The 16,748-nt window shown below is 51.2% G+C and overlaps 2 protein-coding genes across 6 annotated transcripts in view; one reads left to right on the top strand and one right to left on the bottom strand.

Moving 5' to 3' along the window:
- Positions 1-8,946, top strand: part of PGM2L1 (phosphoglucomutase 2 like 1) — a 30,943-nt gene extending 21,997 nt beyond the window's left edge. For 4 of the 5 annotated variants that reach the window (XM_015852627.3, XM_085510213.1, XM_085510220.1 and 1 more), the window contains 5 exons: positions 647-740; positions 1,737-1,866; positions 2,123-2,312; positions 2,957-3,090; positions 5,513-8,946. In XM_015852627.3, coding sequence (XP_015708113.2) covers positions 647-740; positions 1,737-1,866; positions 2,123-2,312; positions 2,957-3,090; positions 5,513-5,615 — 651 coding nt within the window. In that variant the 3' untranslated portion in view covers positions 5,616-8,946. The remainder of the gene's footprint in view (positions 1-646; positions 741-1,736; positions 1,867-2,122; positions 2,313-2,956; positions 3,091-5,512) is intronic. The other variant, XR_014932249.1, reaches the window with a different exon arrangement.
- A 4,229-nt stretch (positions 8,947-13,175) lies between these two features.
- TPBGL (trophoblast glycoprotein like) lies at positions 13,176-15,234 on the bottom strand. Its single transcript, XM_015852628.3, has one exon. The coding sequence runs from the start codon at positions 15,232-15,234 to the stop codon at positions 14,134-14,136; it is 1,101 nt and encodes a 366-aa protein (XP_015708114.2). The 3' UTR covers positions 13,176-14,133.
- Positions 15,235-16,748: the final 1,514 nt, after the last annotated feature.

Here is a 16,748-nt window from a genome sequence, read left to right as displayed (position 1 = left end):
GCGTCACCACCCTATGGGTGGAAAACTCCCCCCTAAGATCCAACCTAAACCTCCCCTGTCTCACTTTAAAACCATTCCCCCACTTCAGATTCTAATAGAGGTGCACTTCCATTAAGGTCTTTCATGTTGTTCCATTAAGGATGTGTTTGAGTTCTGCTGCCTTGTAGTGAATTTCATTATCTAAATACTAAATACTGTTCATCTCTCTTATCTCAGAGAGAACCAGAGGCTCTCAAGCATACTTATTCCTCAACTCCACATTCAGTCCAGTGCAGTACTCATCTGATGCTTTGCCTTTGATTTACATTCTGAGCAGCATCCTGCACTTGTCTAATGATTGTCTTTACCACCTCTATTCTGTTGATCAATTACTGAGATACAGATGTAGGGAAGTGATGTCAAGAAAAGCATCTTTTAGCTGTATTGTGTTGACTCCACATCAGACTTTCCCACTGACCCTAAAATCCCTCTCACATTTTCAATCTGATTCCTCCTTTTTCTTCTGATCTTCCAGGTCTGACATTCAGGGTTTCCATTTAACATCCTGGGGGTGGAAAGAGGAGTAGCTGCACTTCATTGCTCGACTTTAACCCAAGTGGTGGAGAATTGGAATGCAGTGCCATCTGTTTTATTTTCCCTGTTTCAGGAAACACTCCCTGGCTTCAAATGGATTGGAAGCAGAGTCAAAGATCTCCTGGATAACGGAAAAGAAGTTCTCTTTGCCTTTGAAGAGTCTATTGGTATGTCTTGGATATCCCTTTCAACTGCAGGGGGAATGTATCTAGAAAGTGTGGTCTTGGTTGCTGAACTGCTGTTGTTTCACAGCCTTTGAGCTGAGGTTAAGCACAGGATCTGTTCTTAAGCAATGTAATGACTTATGGATCCACTCCATGAGGACTTGGTGGCCCAAAGGCTTGCTGCATTAACCAATATAGCAGGTCCTCCAAGAGCCCTGTGGTAAAATATAACCTAAGAGACTACTTCACACCAGCAGCCAGAGGGAAATTTAGCCCTGGGCAGGTATTGGCTGCCTAATGTGGATAGAATCATAGAATCCTTAGAGCTGGAAGGAACCTTTAAAGGTCGTCTAGTCCTGCTGACATAGCCTGGAGTGCTCTGTTGGCCTTGCTAACACCCCCAATTAGTATAGAGCTGTGCAGTGAATGTTTCAGCTATAGGAATTTTCTGCTTCTTCAAGATGAAGAGCAGCTGTTTAGGATGCCACATTCATATCCATTATAGCATTTGAAACCGAAGCCCTTACTGAAGAGCATTTTTGCCCATTCCAGTCCCCTCCCATATTCATAGAATTCAAGGAAGTTCTAACAGTAAGGAATGAAGATGTTGCTGATGAATCCCTTCAGAAAGAAGGCAGCTTGGCAGTACTTTGGAGGGCTGTATTTTCTGTTACCAAGCCTGTACCAATATCAGTTCATTTGATTCATATTGCTGTGCTTGCACAGAACAAGCAGCTGATACATTTAGCTCTGTGCCATGAAAGACCCCCTCAGGGAAGGGATGTTATCAGACTGAAATTAATTGGTGCTAGCACATGTCTTTCTATCACTGTGACCCCTAAGTTAGCTAGATTTCATGGTGGGGAGCATTGTGCAGTGATAAGGACAGCACGGATACATCAACCAGTTTTCATTTCCCTGGAAGTAGAACTTGACTCATGTTAAATCAGTGTAGCACTATGCCAGTTTTGTGTTCCACAATCGTTTTGTTATCTCTAGGCTTCATGTGTGGCACCTCAGTGCTGGATAAAGATGGTGTGAGCGCGGCTGTGGTCATAGCTGAAATGGCAGCTTACCTGGAGACCAAGAACCTGTCGCTGGCACAGAAACTCACAGAGGTGTATGAAAAGTAAGTTGCCTTTTTCATTCATATTTTGGACAAAGCTTCACCAAGCTGGACTTTAGAGAAAGAATTATTTACAGAGAGGGGGGTTGAACATTGAATCAGGCTTCCTAGAGGGGTGGTTGATGCCCTGTGCCTGTCAGTGTGAGAAGTGTATTATTTTCCCATTGTTGCTTTTTCTTTTCCAAACAGACTTCCTTTAGATATCAAATATGCAGAAAACTCGTGAATGTTTTAACTGAAAAGACTCATCTCCTTGTAGGTATGGATATCACATATCAAAAACTTCCTATTTCTTGTGCTACGATCCTCCAACCATCAAGAGGATATTTGAGAGGCTTCGGAACTTCGATGGCCCTCAGTCTTATCCCAAGTTCTGCGGTGATTACAACATATTACACGTACGAGACGTTACCACTGGCTATGACAGCAGCCAGCCCAATAAGAAGTCGGTGAGTTGCAAAGCGTTTTGCAGGGGGGGTTCTCTTTTTGAAGAGACTGAAAGTTGAATAGGCCAACAGCTATGCAGGAAGATATAGTATGGCATCTTAGATGGCAGTGTCTACTAAGATGGCTTAACTGGGGAGAAAATTACTTCAGTGTGAAATGACATTGCTGTTGTTTTACCTTCTTCCTATAGAATCATAGGATGAATGAATGGCCTGGGTTAAAAAGGACCACAATGACCATCCAGGTTCCCCCTGCTGTGTGCAGGGTCACCAACCATCAGACCAGGCTGCCTAGAGCCACATCCAGCCTGGCCTTGAATGCCTGCAGGGATGGGGCATCCACAATGGATGAACTTTATTAGCTGGGGTGACTTTGGTGCTCCTGCATCTCTTCTGCCATCTAGCGGGTTTCCAGATGTTGGTATTTCCGTGGGAGTAAGAAATAGTCCAGTTATCCTACAGATCCAGAGGGTAGTTCTGTCTTTTAGGCTGCAGTGACTTGTTTTAGCTTATTGCCCTGGCTGGTGGATATACAGGACATGCTTATTTAGCTCCGTAAATATTGGTTGTTCTACTTAATCACAAACCAAAGCAACGTATTTGTGTTAGTTGGGGCATCCCGTAATCGTCTTTTCTTGTTGATGTAGGTGCTGCCTGTGAGTAAAAGCAGTCAGATGATCACTTTCACGTTTCAAAATGGTTGTGTTGCCACCCTTCGGACGAGTGGGACGGAGCCAAAGATCAAATACTACGCAGAGATGTGCGCACTGCCCGAGCAGAGGTCAGTAGCAGCTCTGTGTGCAGACATCACAGCACGCTTGGGCTGGAAGGGCAGTATTGAGGCATCATTCCTTTGTGGGAATGGATTCCTTTGCTGCCTCCTCAGAGATCTGAGCCTCTCCTGACTGCTCCAACCTGCTAATCTGCCTGGAGCATTGAAATTCCTGCTCATATGAGACCCCTTCTGCAATGCATAAGGCAAAGAACTGAATTTCAAGCATCTGCTGCTCTAGGAAAGTTCATTTATTAACCTAATTGCTCATTTTCTTTTGAACTAAAATGTAATGAAGTTGTGCTGCCGCTAGCAAGCATGCTTAAATCCAGGTGGATTCCTGCTGTATTTAGTAATCTGCGGTGCTCCAAGGTACTTGATAGTAATTAGATGTCTATCTCCTCTTTATAGCCACCTGGGATCAGCTACTTCCAGTTAAGAAGCATTAAATATATCTACGTATGTTAAAAAAAAAACCCACGGGGGAACGTTTAGAGGGTTGAAGTCAGAAGTGCAGATGAGGAGCTTGGGTTCTCAGTCTAAGATGGAGCAGAAAACTGAAAATAGCACGAAAGGAGCCTTTGAATTGTCAGGAATTGAGGGTGAATTTATTTCTCACTGCATGTTATGGTCAGACTTGGGCAGGCAGTGGTTAACAGAGGCTTGACTCCATTGAAATGAGTGTGTGAATGGAGACAAGAGTCCATGCCTGCACAGCTTTCCACAGGATGCTGAATTACCTTTGAAGCACTGATTATTGCCCCATGAACTTCTCACATAGGCACAGCCCATCTATTGAATTGTCTTTTAAAGCTGCCCTGAACTGAGCAGGGAATAACAGCAGGTCAGAGAAGGGCTGAAGTTCTCCATTCCAGTTTTCTGAATGGCAGCAGTTACCAGAAGCTCTTGTTTATTGCGTAAAAGCTTGTTGGTTGTCTGCTCTATCAACACACACTGTATATGTGGGCATGGAAATTCTCCATTCAGCTTCCATTACCCCAAAGTAGGCAAGGTACCATCTGATGAAAAGTAGGATCTGGTTGAGGCAACCAGCTAGGAAGAAATAAAGAAACATTGCCCCTAACTTAAGCTTAACACAACAAGGGCCAGAGTAGCTGTGAGAGAAGTACTTGAGATGCTTTGATGCATCATTTGGGCTTTTGCTGTTCATTCTGGTAAGGCAGAAAAGCACAATGACCTCTTAATTGCAATAATACCACTGCTTAACAGCAATTATGACCTGGAACATGAAACTGAAGCTTCCTTGGTTCAAAGCACAAAATGCTCTTCAGCTCCTTTCTGTAATAGCCATGCAAGTATTTCTTTGAGTTCCAGCTTACTGATTATTCTTAAAGGCTGAGCATTGGGAAATCCAGTTCTGTAGAAGCAGTTTGGGGTGTGTTTTTTAAAAGGAAGGGTGACCTGAGCGGCAGTGCAGTGTGACGGGCTCCATACATGAGCAAAGCAGAAGGAAATAACAAGCCTGCTTTGCATCTTTGAAGACTGATTTCCTCTTCCTCCAATGAGACATCAGGGTAGGAAAGGGGGAATGTATCTTTAAAGGAGCGTGGCAGTGCAACCCTCCTAAACTGCACTTTAGTTAAAATACCCTTGAAGGACAGCTGGGCTCTATGCAGAGAAGAGCATAGAGGGTATTTACCTCTTCCATTAGGAGCAATTCTGAGTTTTTCATCAGTGCATAACCCGTGTTTTGCCAGTCTTGCATTGTTTTTGCAGCCATTCGTTCTAGAACTATAGTTAACCTCTGGTGGCCATTTTTTTCCCCCATTTAAATTAATTTTGCAATAGTTTTTACCAGGAAGTAACTTGTTAAAGCAAGCAGATCGCAGAATCATAGAATCACAGAATCATGGAAAGGTTTGGGTTGCAAAGGATCACAGTGCTCATCCAGCTCCAACCCCCTGCTGTGTGCAGGGTCACCAACCAGCAGCCCAGGCTGCCCAGAGCCACATCCAGCCTGGCCTTGAATGCCTGCAGGGATGGGGCATCCACAGCCTCCTTGGGCAACCTGTTCCAGTGCGTCACCACCCTCTGGGTGTAAAACTTCCTCCTAAGATCCAACCTAAACCTCCCCTGTCTCACTTTAAACCATTCCCCCTTGTCCTATCACTGCCCACCCTCACAAACAGCCGTTCCCCCTCCTGTTTATTCGCTCCCTTCAAGTACTGGATGCCCACAATGAGGTCTCCCTGCAGCCTTCTCTTCTCCAAGCTAGACCAGCCCAGTTCCCTCAACCTTTCTTCATAGGAGAGCAGCTCCAGCCCTGTGACCATCTTAGTGGCCTCCTCTGGACCCACAGATAAGAAATACAACAAAGCAAATCCACCCCCCTCAGCTCTTGCTATTCATTTGGTTATTTTTTGAGTCCTGTTGTTCCTCAGATCTCTGACATCCCTCTGTTCTCTCCCAGTGACAGAGCTGTGCTGGAAGAAGAGCGTCAGAAGCTCGTGGATGCTCTGATTGAGAACTTTCTCGAGCCTGATAAGAACGGACTCATCTGGCGCTCAGCTTAGCTGTCCTGCAGCTGGTGTTGGAAGGAGCCGCTGCGCTGCACCACATCCAACCAAGGAACCAAGAAACAGAACTCTGTTTACTGTGTGCCTGTGTGTGTATGTGTTTAAACAAGCAGCTACGTTTTTATTCTGTAAAGAAGCAGCGTTCTTTTGTCGGTTGAGATAAGCAGAGAAAGGTGGAATGTACTGCCTGGAATTTCCCCTGTAATTTCCTCTTCTTTTGACCAAAGGCTCGCTGACCTTCACAGCACCAACAAACTGCCACAGCAGGGTTAAAACAGTTGGTCTGTAGCCACTGACTCTTGTCTTAAACTGCTTTCAGGTACCCAGGACACCTTGGTTGGAAGCCATCACCCTGAGCTGACAAAGAAGTGCTGCTTCTTCGTAGCTGTTGTGACTGTGTGTGTGTGTGTGTTGGTGGTGGTGTTCCAGCTCTTACTTCCCAAATCCATTCAAGTAGAGTTCAGTGCTTTGCATACCTGGTTGAGGCAAGTTGTTCCAATTGGACATTCTCCACTTATTTTGTATCCTTCTGTTGTTGGAGGTGCTCTCCGTGCGTTGTTTCTTTCCTGTGTATTTCTCCAAACACTCGCTGGGGTGTGAAACAATAGTGGCAACACATGCAGTCTGGGTTTTTGGGTTACTCAGTGCCTTCCTGGGGCTTCCATAAGGACACAGACCCATTCACCTTTGGTTAAACTGCCTGCTCTGACTGCTGTGGGCTTTATAACCCCTTCTTGTCCCACACCTCTGAAGGGACTGAAGTTATTTTTTTCTACTAAAGGTTTCAGAAATGTAATATCTTTATATGAAAACACCAGCTGGGGACTTGTTTGGTTGCGATGGCTTGAAGTCATGCTGTCTAGTGAAGGAAACAAAACAAAACAGGGGGAAAGAAAGGAAAGGTGAGATACAGACACTCTCTATTATTACTATCTTTTACTAACTCATATTTGTCACACCTGATAAAGTCCTTTCTGTTAGAACAGCAGTTTGTTCCTCTTTTAAGGTGGAGTTTTAGCACCCTCTCGTTATCAGTTTCCTATCTTGGCTCGAGCAGAAAACAGTCCTGCTCATCGCTTCTTTTCTGGCAGGTGCTGATCCAGAAACATGTAGATTTCCCCCCAGTTCTGAAGTACAACGACACGTTCAGGAAGAATTGGGTGTTGATGGTGGAGGATATTGGCCAACGTAAGCCTTCCAAACGAAGTCAGCCATCATGTGGACATCCATCCACTCCCTTCACAGCAACCAAACAAGAGGAACAGACAAACCCAAGCACTCAGGTTCTGTACTGAAGGTTATATGGGGGGATCCCAAAAGGCATCGAGGTTAAAGGTGTTGTTTTGCCACTGTTGTTGCTCTCCACCCCATTGTGCCCTCGTGTGCATTGCATCCAAACGGCACCGGGTGTCTCCATCTGTGCAGTGCGGAGTGTTGGTGCCCACAGCAGCTTTGCACTATGACCGTGGGTGAAGGTGTGAATGTACGTGTGCCGCGGAAGGTCCGCGTAGCACAAATTCTTGGTAACCAACCCCTATTTATTTATTTGTTATTTTAAGGGAAAGCGTTTCCAAATGATTCCGCAACCGACTGAAGTGGATCTCATGCCAAAAAGTTCCCTTTTTTTTTTGTTTTCTTTTCCCCTTCTCGATTGTACAACGTGGCCGATGCGATGAGAACGGCTGAGACGTTTACCCTGGGAGTGCACTCATTGCTCTGTGCAGCTCTGGGGAGGTGTGATGGCGTATCCTGACCGCAGGGCTCAGCTCTGGCTCCTGCCCTGATCTGATTGAGCTCTGCCCTTGGGCAGCACGCCCTGGTTTTGACTTGAGCACCTCCTGGTAGTTCAGATGGGAGCAGCTGACTCGTGGTTGTATTTCCCATTGGTTGGGTGCTGCTCATGGTGTGAATGCCTGTAGTGCAGTGCCTGGGATTCTCCTCGTCTGTAGATGAGCTGTAGATGTAGAAGTGCTTCTGGAACGACAGGCACAACGTACTGAATGTATTTTAAGGTTATCATTACTGTTGCTGTTTGTAAACTGCTGCTACCGTTGTTTTCCTGTACCCTGTTGAACCGTTGGATGTATTTATACCGTTCCACTTGAGGAACTCTTTCCTCCCTGCCCCCTCATAGCTCCGACTGTGAAGGACTGTAACTCTCCCATTGCATTGCCCTGTGACTGTGTCAGAGTTTGTTTGGACTTGTGCACAATCTCCTTTCAGCTTTCGGCTGTTCTTTGCTGCCTCCCAGGCAAGAACAAAAGCTTTCCAGACTCGAGCAAGAAGCTGATCGAACAAATGCATCCTGTTCATTGTTTACGAGGCTTCCAGTTCCAGTGCACCTTTTGTAAAGCTGCAGCCATCAGCTTGACCTGCGACCCAGCTGCCCGTGGTTTGTGTTTGTAGCATTTAGAAGGGTTGATTTTTGTCTTTTCCCTTTTTGTTGCGACAGACTCAATCTCTGTCTCACTCGGATACGTGGCAGAACTCTCTATTTCCAGGGTCTCGGAGGGGATCTGTGTTAGAATAAGAGACTTGCCAGGCAGAGTTTGGTGTCTGTGTGATAGAGCTTGCAGCCAGCTGTTCTAGTTGTGATGCAGTGTCCAGTCTGTGATATACATAGCTTCAGGTGGTATTCATGTCTCCCTGCAACTCAAGAAGACACTTCTTACCGTGGCGTGAATGAAGCAAAGGAAGGAGCTTGTCTGACATGGCAGGGCTGGCCTGGAAGCCCAAGTGCAGCTCTCACTGCATCTGCAAAGCCCTGCTGTGTTTGTGGGCCTGTCTGCTTCCCCTGCTGCAGTCCTGCCTGTGTAGGTCTCCTGATGCCCTCAGTGCCTCGAAAGGGAAATCCTTGCTTGCATCATTCACACAGGAAACAATTAAAGCTCAGTATTTTTCAGTTTCAGACACTGAGGTGACGTGCAGCGCTCTGTAAGCACTCCAGAATTCACACTCCCTGCTCCAGCATTGCTTGGGTAGCACCTCATGCCCCTCTTGGGTTACTGAGGGTTTCAGTTTGCTTTAGGAAAGGGACTGTTTGCATGCTGAGGCCTGGATTCAAGTCTGGATGGCTGATTTCTGCTTATTGCCCACTAAGAATGGCTTTGTATGCAGGGAGGGAAGCAGCCAGAGCTGCACCACTCTTACCTGGAGTCCCAGGGAGTTCTGCATCTGTAATCTCATTATCCAGTGTCTGTTCTGTACAATTAGGGCATATGACCGAGTGAGAATTTGCACTTTTCTGAAGTATTTCTGTGTGTGTTGCTACGTGGATTTAGCTGAATGAAGTGTCAGAAATAATAAACTATTCTCTTGGTAGTCGCAACCTTTTGCTTTTCATCGGTGTTCTTTCAGCTGAGCTTTGTTGCCTTCAGACAGAGCTGGTTTGTGCCTCGGTGCAGGGGGGATGTGGGCTGAGAGGGGTGGGTTTGGATGGGTTGGAAGTCCCTGCAGTGAGCTTCCATCTGCAGGTGGATTCTTGTTCCCCACAGCCCTGAAAAAGCAGAGTTTCCTGGAGCTGATCCTAAAGTGTTTCCTAAAGCTAAAGGATGATCCTTGTGAACTCCAGAGGAAGAGAACTGATGTCAGAGTGCGACCTGAGGTGGAGGAGGGAGCAGCGACCTGGTGAGTGACACGAATGGAGACGTTTCTTGGAGGTCAGGTCTGCATTTAAACAGGTTTAGGTGGTCGGTTGGGGCTGTGAAGCAGATGGACAGAAGCCACAGCACGTCCAGGAGGGTTCCTGCATCCTCTGGGGGTGGCTGTGCACTCCATCCCCATTTCTGCACCAATCTGTGCTTTATTCTCCTGTCTGGACCATCATCCTCCCAGCTACCCCTCATTCTCTCTGCTTTATGCCCCGTGCCGCTCTGACAGTGCGATGTTTGCTTTGCAGGGAGAGATTCCAGCATCCCCTGCAGCTCTTTGGGTGCAGGGAGCAGCAGAATGGACCAAGACAGGGACAGCAGGAGGGAGCTGAATCCATCACCACCCACCTGCAATGGCACTAATGGGCGCTGGGTGTCCCCACCTGCCCGTGGCCGGTACTCAGGGTGCAGGACAGCAGGGCTGGCTGGGTTTGAGGGGCAGAGAGGGCAGGACCTTGTGGACGGGCTCTGCTGATCTTACCTCCTCCAAATCATTCTCCTCCAACGTTCTCATCTCCGGATACCCCGTCTCCTCCAGGAGCAGCACCAGCCCCAAGTCCCAGCCCCCTGTAGGGTTTGGGGGGGTTCAGAGTGTTGCATGGGGACACACTGAGCCTGGTGAGTCCCAGCAGTGCCTGGATTCACATTCACACCTTGGCAATGTAAACCAAAGGTCTGCCCTTCTGTTCTAAGAAACCTGTCCCATGAGGATGGAGCAACATCTGCAGGGGGTTAAGTTACAGGTTCTGTACTCATACCTTACCAAGATGATTCTGGTTCCTCTTCATAAAGGACAAGGAAACCTCCCCAAGAGATCCCACCTGTCCCCAGTGTGCCAACAATGTGCTTGGAACAGCCTGGAACACAGGTTGTCTTGGAAGATCATCCAGATGTGGGATGATTATGGAAGACCCATCTGTCCCATCTGCTTGAGACACAATCACAGCAAGGAACCCACCCCCAAGGAACTCTCCTGTCAGGTCGCTTTTATTTTGGCACTCATGTTTTTGGTGCTTTGATGCCCCTTATGGGTGAAACAGGGGGATTTTCACCCATGGTATTGATGTCTGGGGGCTCAGGCAACCCAAGGGATGAGGTGAGTCCATGCTGGGACAGGAGGATGCGGGGCTGGGGGTGCCATGGGGTGCAGGGGGGGTCTCCAAGGTTTCAGACCCCTCAGCCCTGAGTGCCAGAGGGACAATCATATCCCAGTGCTGAAGGGGGCTCATCACTGAGCTCAGCAATGCTTGGAGGTCGCAGCTCCCATCTCCAGCCTTATCCCAGCATAATTAATTAGAAGGGCTGGGTCCTGGGAACGTGGCTACTAATGACCCTTGAGGAGGCAGCAAAACAGGAATACGAAAACCCACAGCACTTTTCATCCAGTTTCTCACCGTTTCCATTTTCCCTTCCTGAGCTGACCCCAACAGCAGCACAGCTTCTATACAGATACACAGACAGGATCCAGTGTCATCCCGATTTCTTTGGGATCCACTCAGTTTCCCAGCACAGGGACTGTGTTCTGTCAGCTGTCCTGTCTGAGCTCTGCCTCTATGAGTGCCCCAAGAGAGAACAGCAAACACAAACCCTGCAATGACGTGGTGCAGATGAGCTGCTGGATTTCTGAGCTGCTTTTTCTGCCTGAACCCCTCACTGTTCTCAGCAATGTTGTCCGTGCCTCAGTTTCCCCACTGCAATGAAGTGACAGCACCCATTTGCTTCTCCTGGAAGGAAAAGTCCAAAAGCTGAGGGTTCTTTTTCTCCCTTTGGAGATTTCAATGAGCAGCCATCCCTGCACAGCCCTGAGACCCCGAGACCTGCACCAGCAGCACCAAAAGCAGCAGGTTTTACCCCATTTCATGCCCCTGCTGCATGACATTGCAGATGCTGCCAGGAGAACCCATAGTGCACCCTACAAACATATCACAGCAGAGATATGGCCACCCTGTGCAGCTCTGAGCACTGAAAACACACAGAGACAGCTGGGAGAAAAAGAGAAAGGAGGAGAACCAGATCTGGGAAACCACAGCAGGTCTCAAAGTTTGCTTTATCTCAGCACATGTCTGAGTTTATGAAACCAGAAAGGTCAATCTGAGCCTGGGCAAAAATCGTGCTTCCTGCATTGCCTCCTGCATTACACCCTTCATCTCCTCCTGCATCTCTTCTTGCATTCTTTCCTGTGTCCCCTCCTGCATCCCCTCCTACGTTTCCTCCTGCTTCACCTCCAGCAACCCCTCCTGCATCCCCTCCTCCATCTCCTCTCACATTCCCTCTTCTATCCCCTCCTGTTTCACCTCCTGCTTCTCCTTCATCCCCTCCAGCATGTCCTCTTGTATCCCCTCCTATACCTCCTCAGCATCTCCTCCTCCATCTCCTCTCACATTCCCTCTTCTATCCCCTCCTGTTTCACCTTCTGCTTCTCTTTCATCCCCTCCAGCATCTCCTCCTGCATCCCCTCCTTCATTGCCCTCCATCATCCCATCATGATTCTCCTCCTGCATCCCCTCCTGCTTCACCTCCAGCATCTTCTCTTGCATCCCCTTCTGCTTCCCCTCCTGCATCCCCTTCTGCCTTCCACCCCCACGTTCTGAGGCTTTAATGCTCTCAATTGCAAGATCGCAGCAGTGAAAGCATTTGGAGCCAGAGCCCTCAAGTTCTTGGGACAGGAGGAAAGCCCTGAAGGGAAAGATCCCCCCCAAAACAGCAGGTTTCTGCTGGAGCATCCAGGACACTCACTTGGGCTCACAGCACTGCGTGAATACAGACAGCTAAGTGCAGCCCCACCCCTCTGCACCAGCTCCACTGCCCCTATCAGAGGGCAAACTCAAAGGGAAAAAGTGCAAAGTAATGGGATGCACGGGGTGGAAATAATTGCTCTGACTCCTGCCTAAGTTCTGCAGAATCAGCTGCCCAGTGCAGGTGCTGCGTACACACAGAGGGGAGCAAAAAGCCCAGGACTCATCACAGCTGCTTCCTTCCTTCCTCATTTACCAGCCTGATGTTTTGGGTAATAGCTGCTTCATGCCAAACCTCACTGGGGCTCTGAGCAGCCCAAACCCAGACACTTCATTGTATCCTAAGCCCAGGCACTTCCAAATATCCAGACCCAGGCACTGGCACCAGGGATGCAGCCCAATCCTCAGGCTCCAAGCATCCCAAACCCAGGCACCTCCAAGCATCCCAAACCCAGGCACTTCCAAGCATCCCAAACCCAGGTACCTCCAAGCATCCCAAACCCAGGTAATTCCAAGCATCCCAAACCCAGGCATATCCTTGAATCCCAAACCCAGGTACGTCCAAGCATCCCAAACCCAGGCACCTCCAAGCATCCCAAACCCAGGCATATCCTTGAATCCCAAACCCAGGTACGTCCAAGCATCCTAAACCCAGGCATCTCCTTGAATCCCAAACCCAGGTACTTCCAAGCTTCCCAAACCCAAGCACCGTGGATGCAGCCCCATCCTCAGCTCTGGCTCAGCACACAGAAAGGAAAACCCCCATGGATTGAAGTGCAGCCAACTCAGCCCCGTACCCAACTTCAGCTCTATATCGCATCACATGATCATTCGCAGTCTCCACGAGTGGTGGCCCCGCAGCTCTGCCCGCAGATGCTCTGCAGGCACAGATGTCTCATGAGCGATGGAACAAGAATGCTCGAGCAACCCAAATTGCTTTGGAAACCCACCACTGGGATGAGTTACCGAGCCCCTGCCTTGCTCACAGGGAGGAACTAGGGCTGAGCTCCATGCATTAGTCCCGCAGAGCTGCTCTGCCCCCAGCAAAAGGAGTTTCTGAGCCCGGTGAAACTCTGCACCTCCGGGAACGACTGGAAATCTGACCATAATGGCACGGCCTGAATCAGACGACGTTTGGAAACCACTCTATAGAAAGCAGACGCTACAAGGGATGCGGCTTTGGATATATTTGCTCTAGGATATCGTAACAGGCACGGTTCTAAGCAAACACGAGCAGGTGAATGAGAGCCAGAGCTTTGGCTTTGTTCGTTACCATGATGTGCTGAGACAGCCGGGGTTTGAGAAGGGGTTTGAGGCCAAAGGAGCTGCCCCGGTGCCATGGGGACATGCAGGAAGGAACCTGCGGGGCGATCCCTGTGTGGCTGTGTCCTTTTGTGCCTGGGAAGAGATGGGGATGTGGTCCGATGGGAGGAGGTTGAGCCTGGGAGAGCTCAGAGTGGTTCGTGGGGAGAGCAGGGCGAGAAATGAAAAGGGGAAAAAAAGAGAGAAATTGAGCAAAGTTCTTGCGTTAGTCAAATAGAAATCTAATAGGAAAGAGCTGTACATGGTCAAAGTCGAGTCCGGGCTTCGGGAATGTCCAGGACAGGTTCAGATATGGCTGCTGCTCCCTGGGATGTGCGCAGTTCACACTCGTGTCTGCAGTGCAAGGGAGCCAGGATGGGGTGATGTTTGGGGACCGGCTCATCATCACAGTGTCCCCATGATCGCCCACCATCCCAGCACTCCCATGGGGGCAAGTGGACGGATCCAGAGATGGGATGGAGCAGGGCTGAGCTGGTCCAGAGCCCCGAGGAATGATGCTGCCTGCTCGGATGCAGCCCAATAGGAGCACTCACAGCATCCCTAGGACCAGTTCTTCCTCCAGAGCCGCACTGTGATGAGATGGAGACCAGGAGGGCCCTGGGGATGGAGTCAGCTGGAGGGAGGACATTGTGATGCCATCAGAGTCCGGGCTGAGCAGGTCCAGAAGCCCCCAGGAGATGATGCTGCCCACTGGGATGCAGCCCAACCTTGGATCTCCAGAGCAGCGACGAGATGGGGACCAGGAAGATGCTGGGGATGGAGGCAGTTGGAAGGAGCACCTCGGGGTGCCACCAGAGCCCGGTGTTGTCAGAGCCCAGGGGTGTCGACGGCGCTGGTACGGCGCGGGTCGGCGTCCTGCTCATAGCGGTAATGGTAACCCTCCATCTGATCACGACAAGCTTCCCGCAGGTTGTGCAACCAACGCTTGATGCCGCGGCGGTTCAGGTAGAGCACCATGAGGAAGACGATGCCGATGAGGGCCAACACGATGCCAAAGAAGACGTACGAAGCCGTTTCCAGCTGCCCGGCCTCACCACCCTCATCAGCCGCGCAACCCAACCCTTCGGGCCGCAACCTCAGCACCGCGGTCCCACGCAACGACGTTGGTTTGGAGCACTGCAGACTCCGCGCATCCTGCACGCGGGATGCGGATGAACGCAGCCAGGAGAGCAGAGGGCGCAGGGAGCAGTCGCAATGCAGCGGGTTGGACCCCAGCGACACCCGCAGCCCCCGCAAACCTGGAGCCTCCAGGCTGAGCAGCTCGGTGGACGTCAAGCGCTGCAGAGAGTTGTTGCGGAGATCCAGCTCCTCCAGGCCGGCGGGCAGCAGGGAGACCGGCAGAGCCCGCAGCTCGTTGCCCTCCAGCTCCAGGCGGTGCAGGCTGAGGTTGCGGAGGGCGAGGGCGAGCTGCTCCTCCAGCGGGGCGGCCAGCAGAGCCCGGTTCAGCTGCAGCGTGCGCAGCAAAGGGACGCCGGAGAAAGCGCCGGGCGCCACCGAACGCAAAGGGTTGTGGCTGAGGTCGAGGGTTCTCAGGGCCGGCAGCCCCTGCAGGGCCATGTCCTCGATGGTTTGGATGTTGTCGTGGTGCAAGCGGAGCAGGCGGAGGTCGGGCAGCGGGCGGGGGGCGAAGGCGGCGCGGTGCAGCACGCTCAGGTTGCTGCCGGAGATGCTCAGGTTGTGAACCGAGGTGGGCAGCTCCCGGGGGGGTTCGTCCAAGCTCTCGTAGCGGCACTGCACCAATTCCGGGGTGGCCACGCAGTAGCAGGCGGATGGGCAGCCCCCTGGGGGGGCGGCGGCGGGGGGCACGGCCCAGGGCAGCAACGCCAGCCCCAACCAGGGCAGCCCCAAGCAGGGCAGCCCCAAGCAGGGCAGCCCCAGCCCCGCAGCCCGCCGCGTCCTGCGGGCCATGCCCGGCGCTGGGGCATGCAGGGGCCGGGGGGGGAGAGGGGGCTGTCTGCCTGCCTGCTCCCCCCGCCCCGGGGTCCGCTGCTGCTGCTGCTGCTGCCGAGTGCGCTGCCCCGAGAGCGGCGGCGTCTGGTGGAGGAGAACGGGAACGGAGCTGCCCAAATGGGGTGGGGGGAGGGAGGGGAGGAGGAGGGGGGGGAAGAGGAGGAGGAGGGGAGGAGGATGGATGGATGGAAAGGGGGGAAGGAGGAGGAGGAGGAAAGAGGAGAAGGAGCAGAAAGTGAGGAAAGGAGAACGAGGGGGAGGATGGAGAAGGGGAAGGAGGAGGAAGAGGGGAAGGAGGAAGAAAGAGAGGGGAAAAAGAGGGAAAGGAGTAAATGAGGGTGAAGAGGAGGGTGGAGGAAGGAGGAGGAAGGTGAGGAAAGGAGGAGGAGAAAGAGAGGAGAAGGAAGAGGGGGAGAAGAGGGAAAAGGAGGAGGAAAAGAGAATGAGGAGGAGGTGGAGAGGAGGGAAAAGGAATAATGAGGAGGAAGGTGGGGGCTGGCGGAGAGCGGCGGGCAGCTGCCGTCGGAGGTGCGCGGTGCCGCTGCTGCCCGGCTCGGTTCGGTTCTGTTCGGCTCAGCTCGTCTCTGCCCGGCTCAGTTCGGTTCGGCTCCGGGATGCCCAGAGGGGGCTGGAACGGATCCCTCCCGGCCAGGGGACGGCTGTGGGGCTGTCCCGATTCCCTTCCAGCCGCAGGAGGGGTCGGGGCTGTCCCGCTCCTTTTCCAGCTCAGGGAGGTTTTGGGGCTGTCCCGATCCCCATCCCACTCCCAGAGGTGCCGGGGTTGCCCCCACTCCCCACACCCACCACCCCACAGCACCTCTGAGCTGTGCAGGTCTCTGTGCCCCCACTTTTGGGGGGCAGGGAAGGCAAAGGGGGGGTGCAGCCTCCGAAGGGCACGAAGGGCTTTGGGAGATGCCACCACTTCGGTTGGAGCAGTTTGGGCAAAGTCCAGCTGGCGTCGGGCTCCTTCACGTCCTCCCGGCTTCATTCCCCTCCCTATGAAGCTTTTCTCCCTGCTGCAAACCCCAGCCTGTGCAAACTGGCGTTTTTCTCTCCAGTTTTATGGGTGTTTTTTTTTTTTTCCTCCCCTTATCTCTCTCCTTTCTCTCCTTTTTTTCCCCCACAGGATTTTTTCCCACTGGGATTCCCTCACCCTGAAGCTCTTTCTGATTCTGCAGGGTCATGTTTCGGATGCTGACATGATCTGATCCTGCTCCAGCTGCTCCTGGCCACCCTACATCAGGACGGACGAATCCTAGATTTAAAGTGACAGTGCCCAAGCAGACAGAGGAAGCCAGGAACTCGAGGGAAAATGCACTTAGAACCCCTTTGATCATATAGACGTGATACTCAGGGACGTGGCTTAGTGGGCAATATTGGTGTTAGGTGGGCAGTTGATCCTGATGATCCTAGAGGTGCTTCCAACCTTAATGATGATATGGTTCTATCTATGATGACTTCCCAGCATTAAG

The sequence above is a fragment of the Coturnix japonica genome, chromosome 1 (assembly GCF_054131305.1).
Source record: "Coturnix japonica strain WE chromosome 1, WE-NBRP24, whole genome shotgun sequence".
Lineage (NCBI taxonomy): Eukaryota > Metazoa > Chordata > Aves > Galliformes > Phasianidae > Coturnix > Coturnix japonica.
Note: the sequence above shows the minus strand (reverse complement) of the source record. Positions and strands in the feature narration are given on the sequence as shown.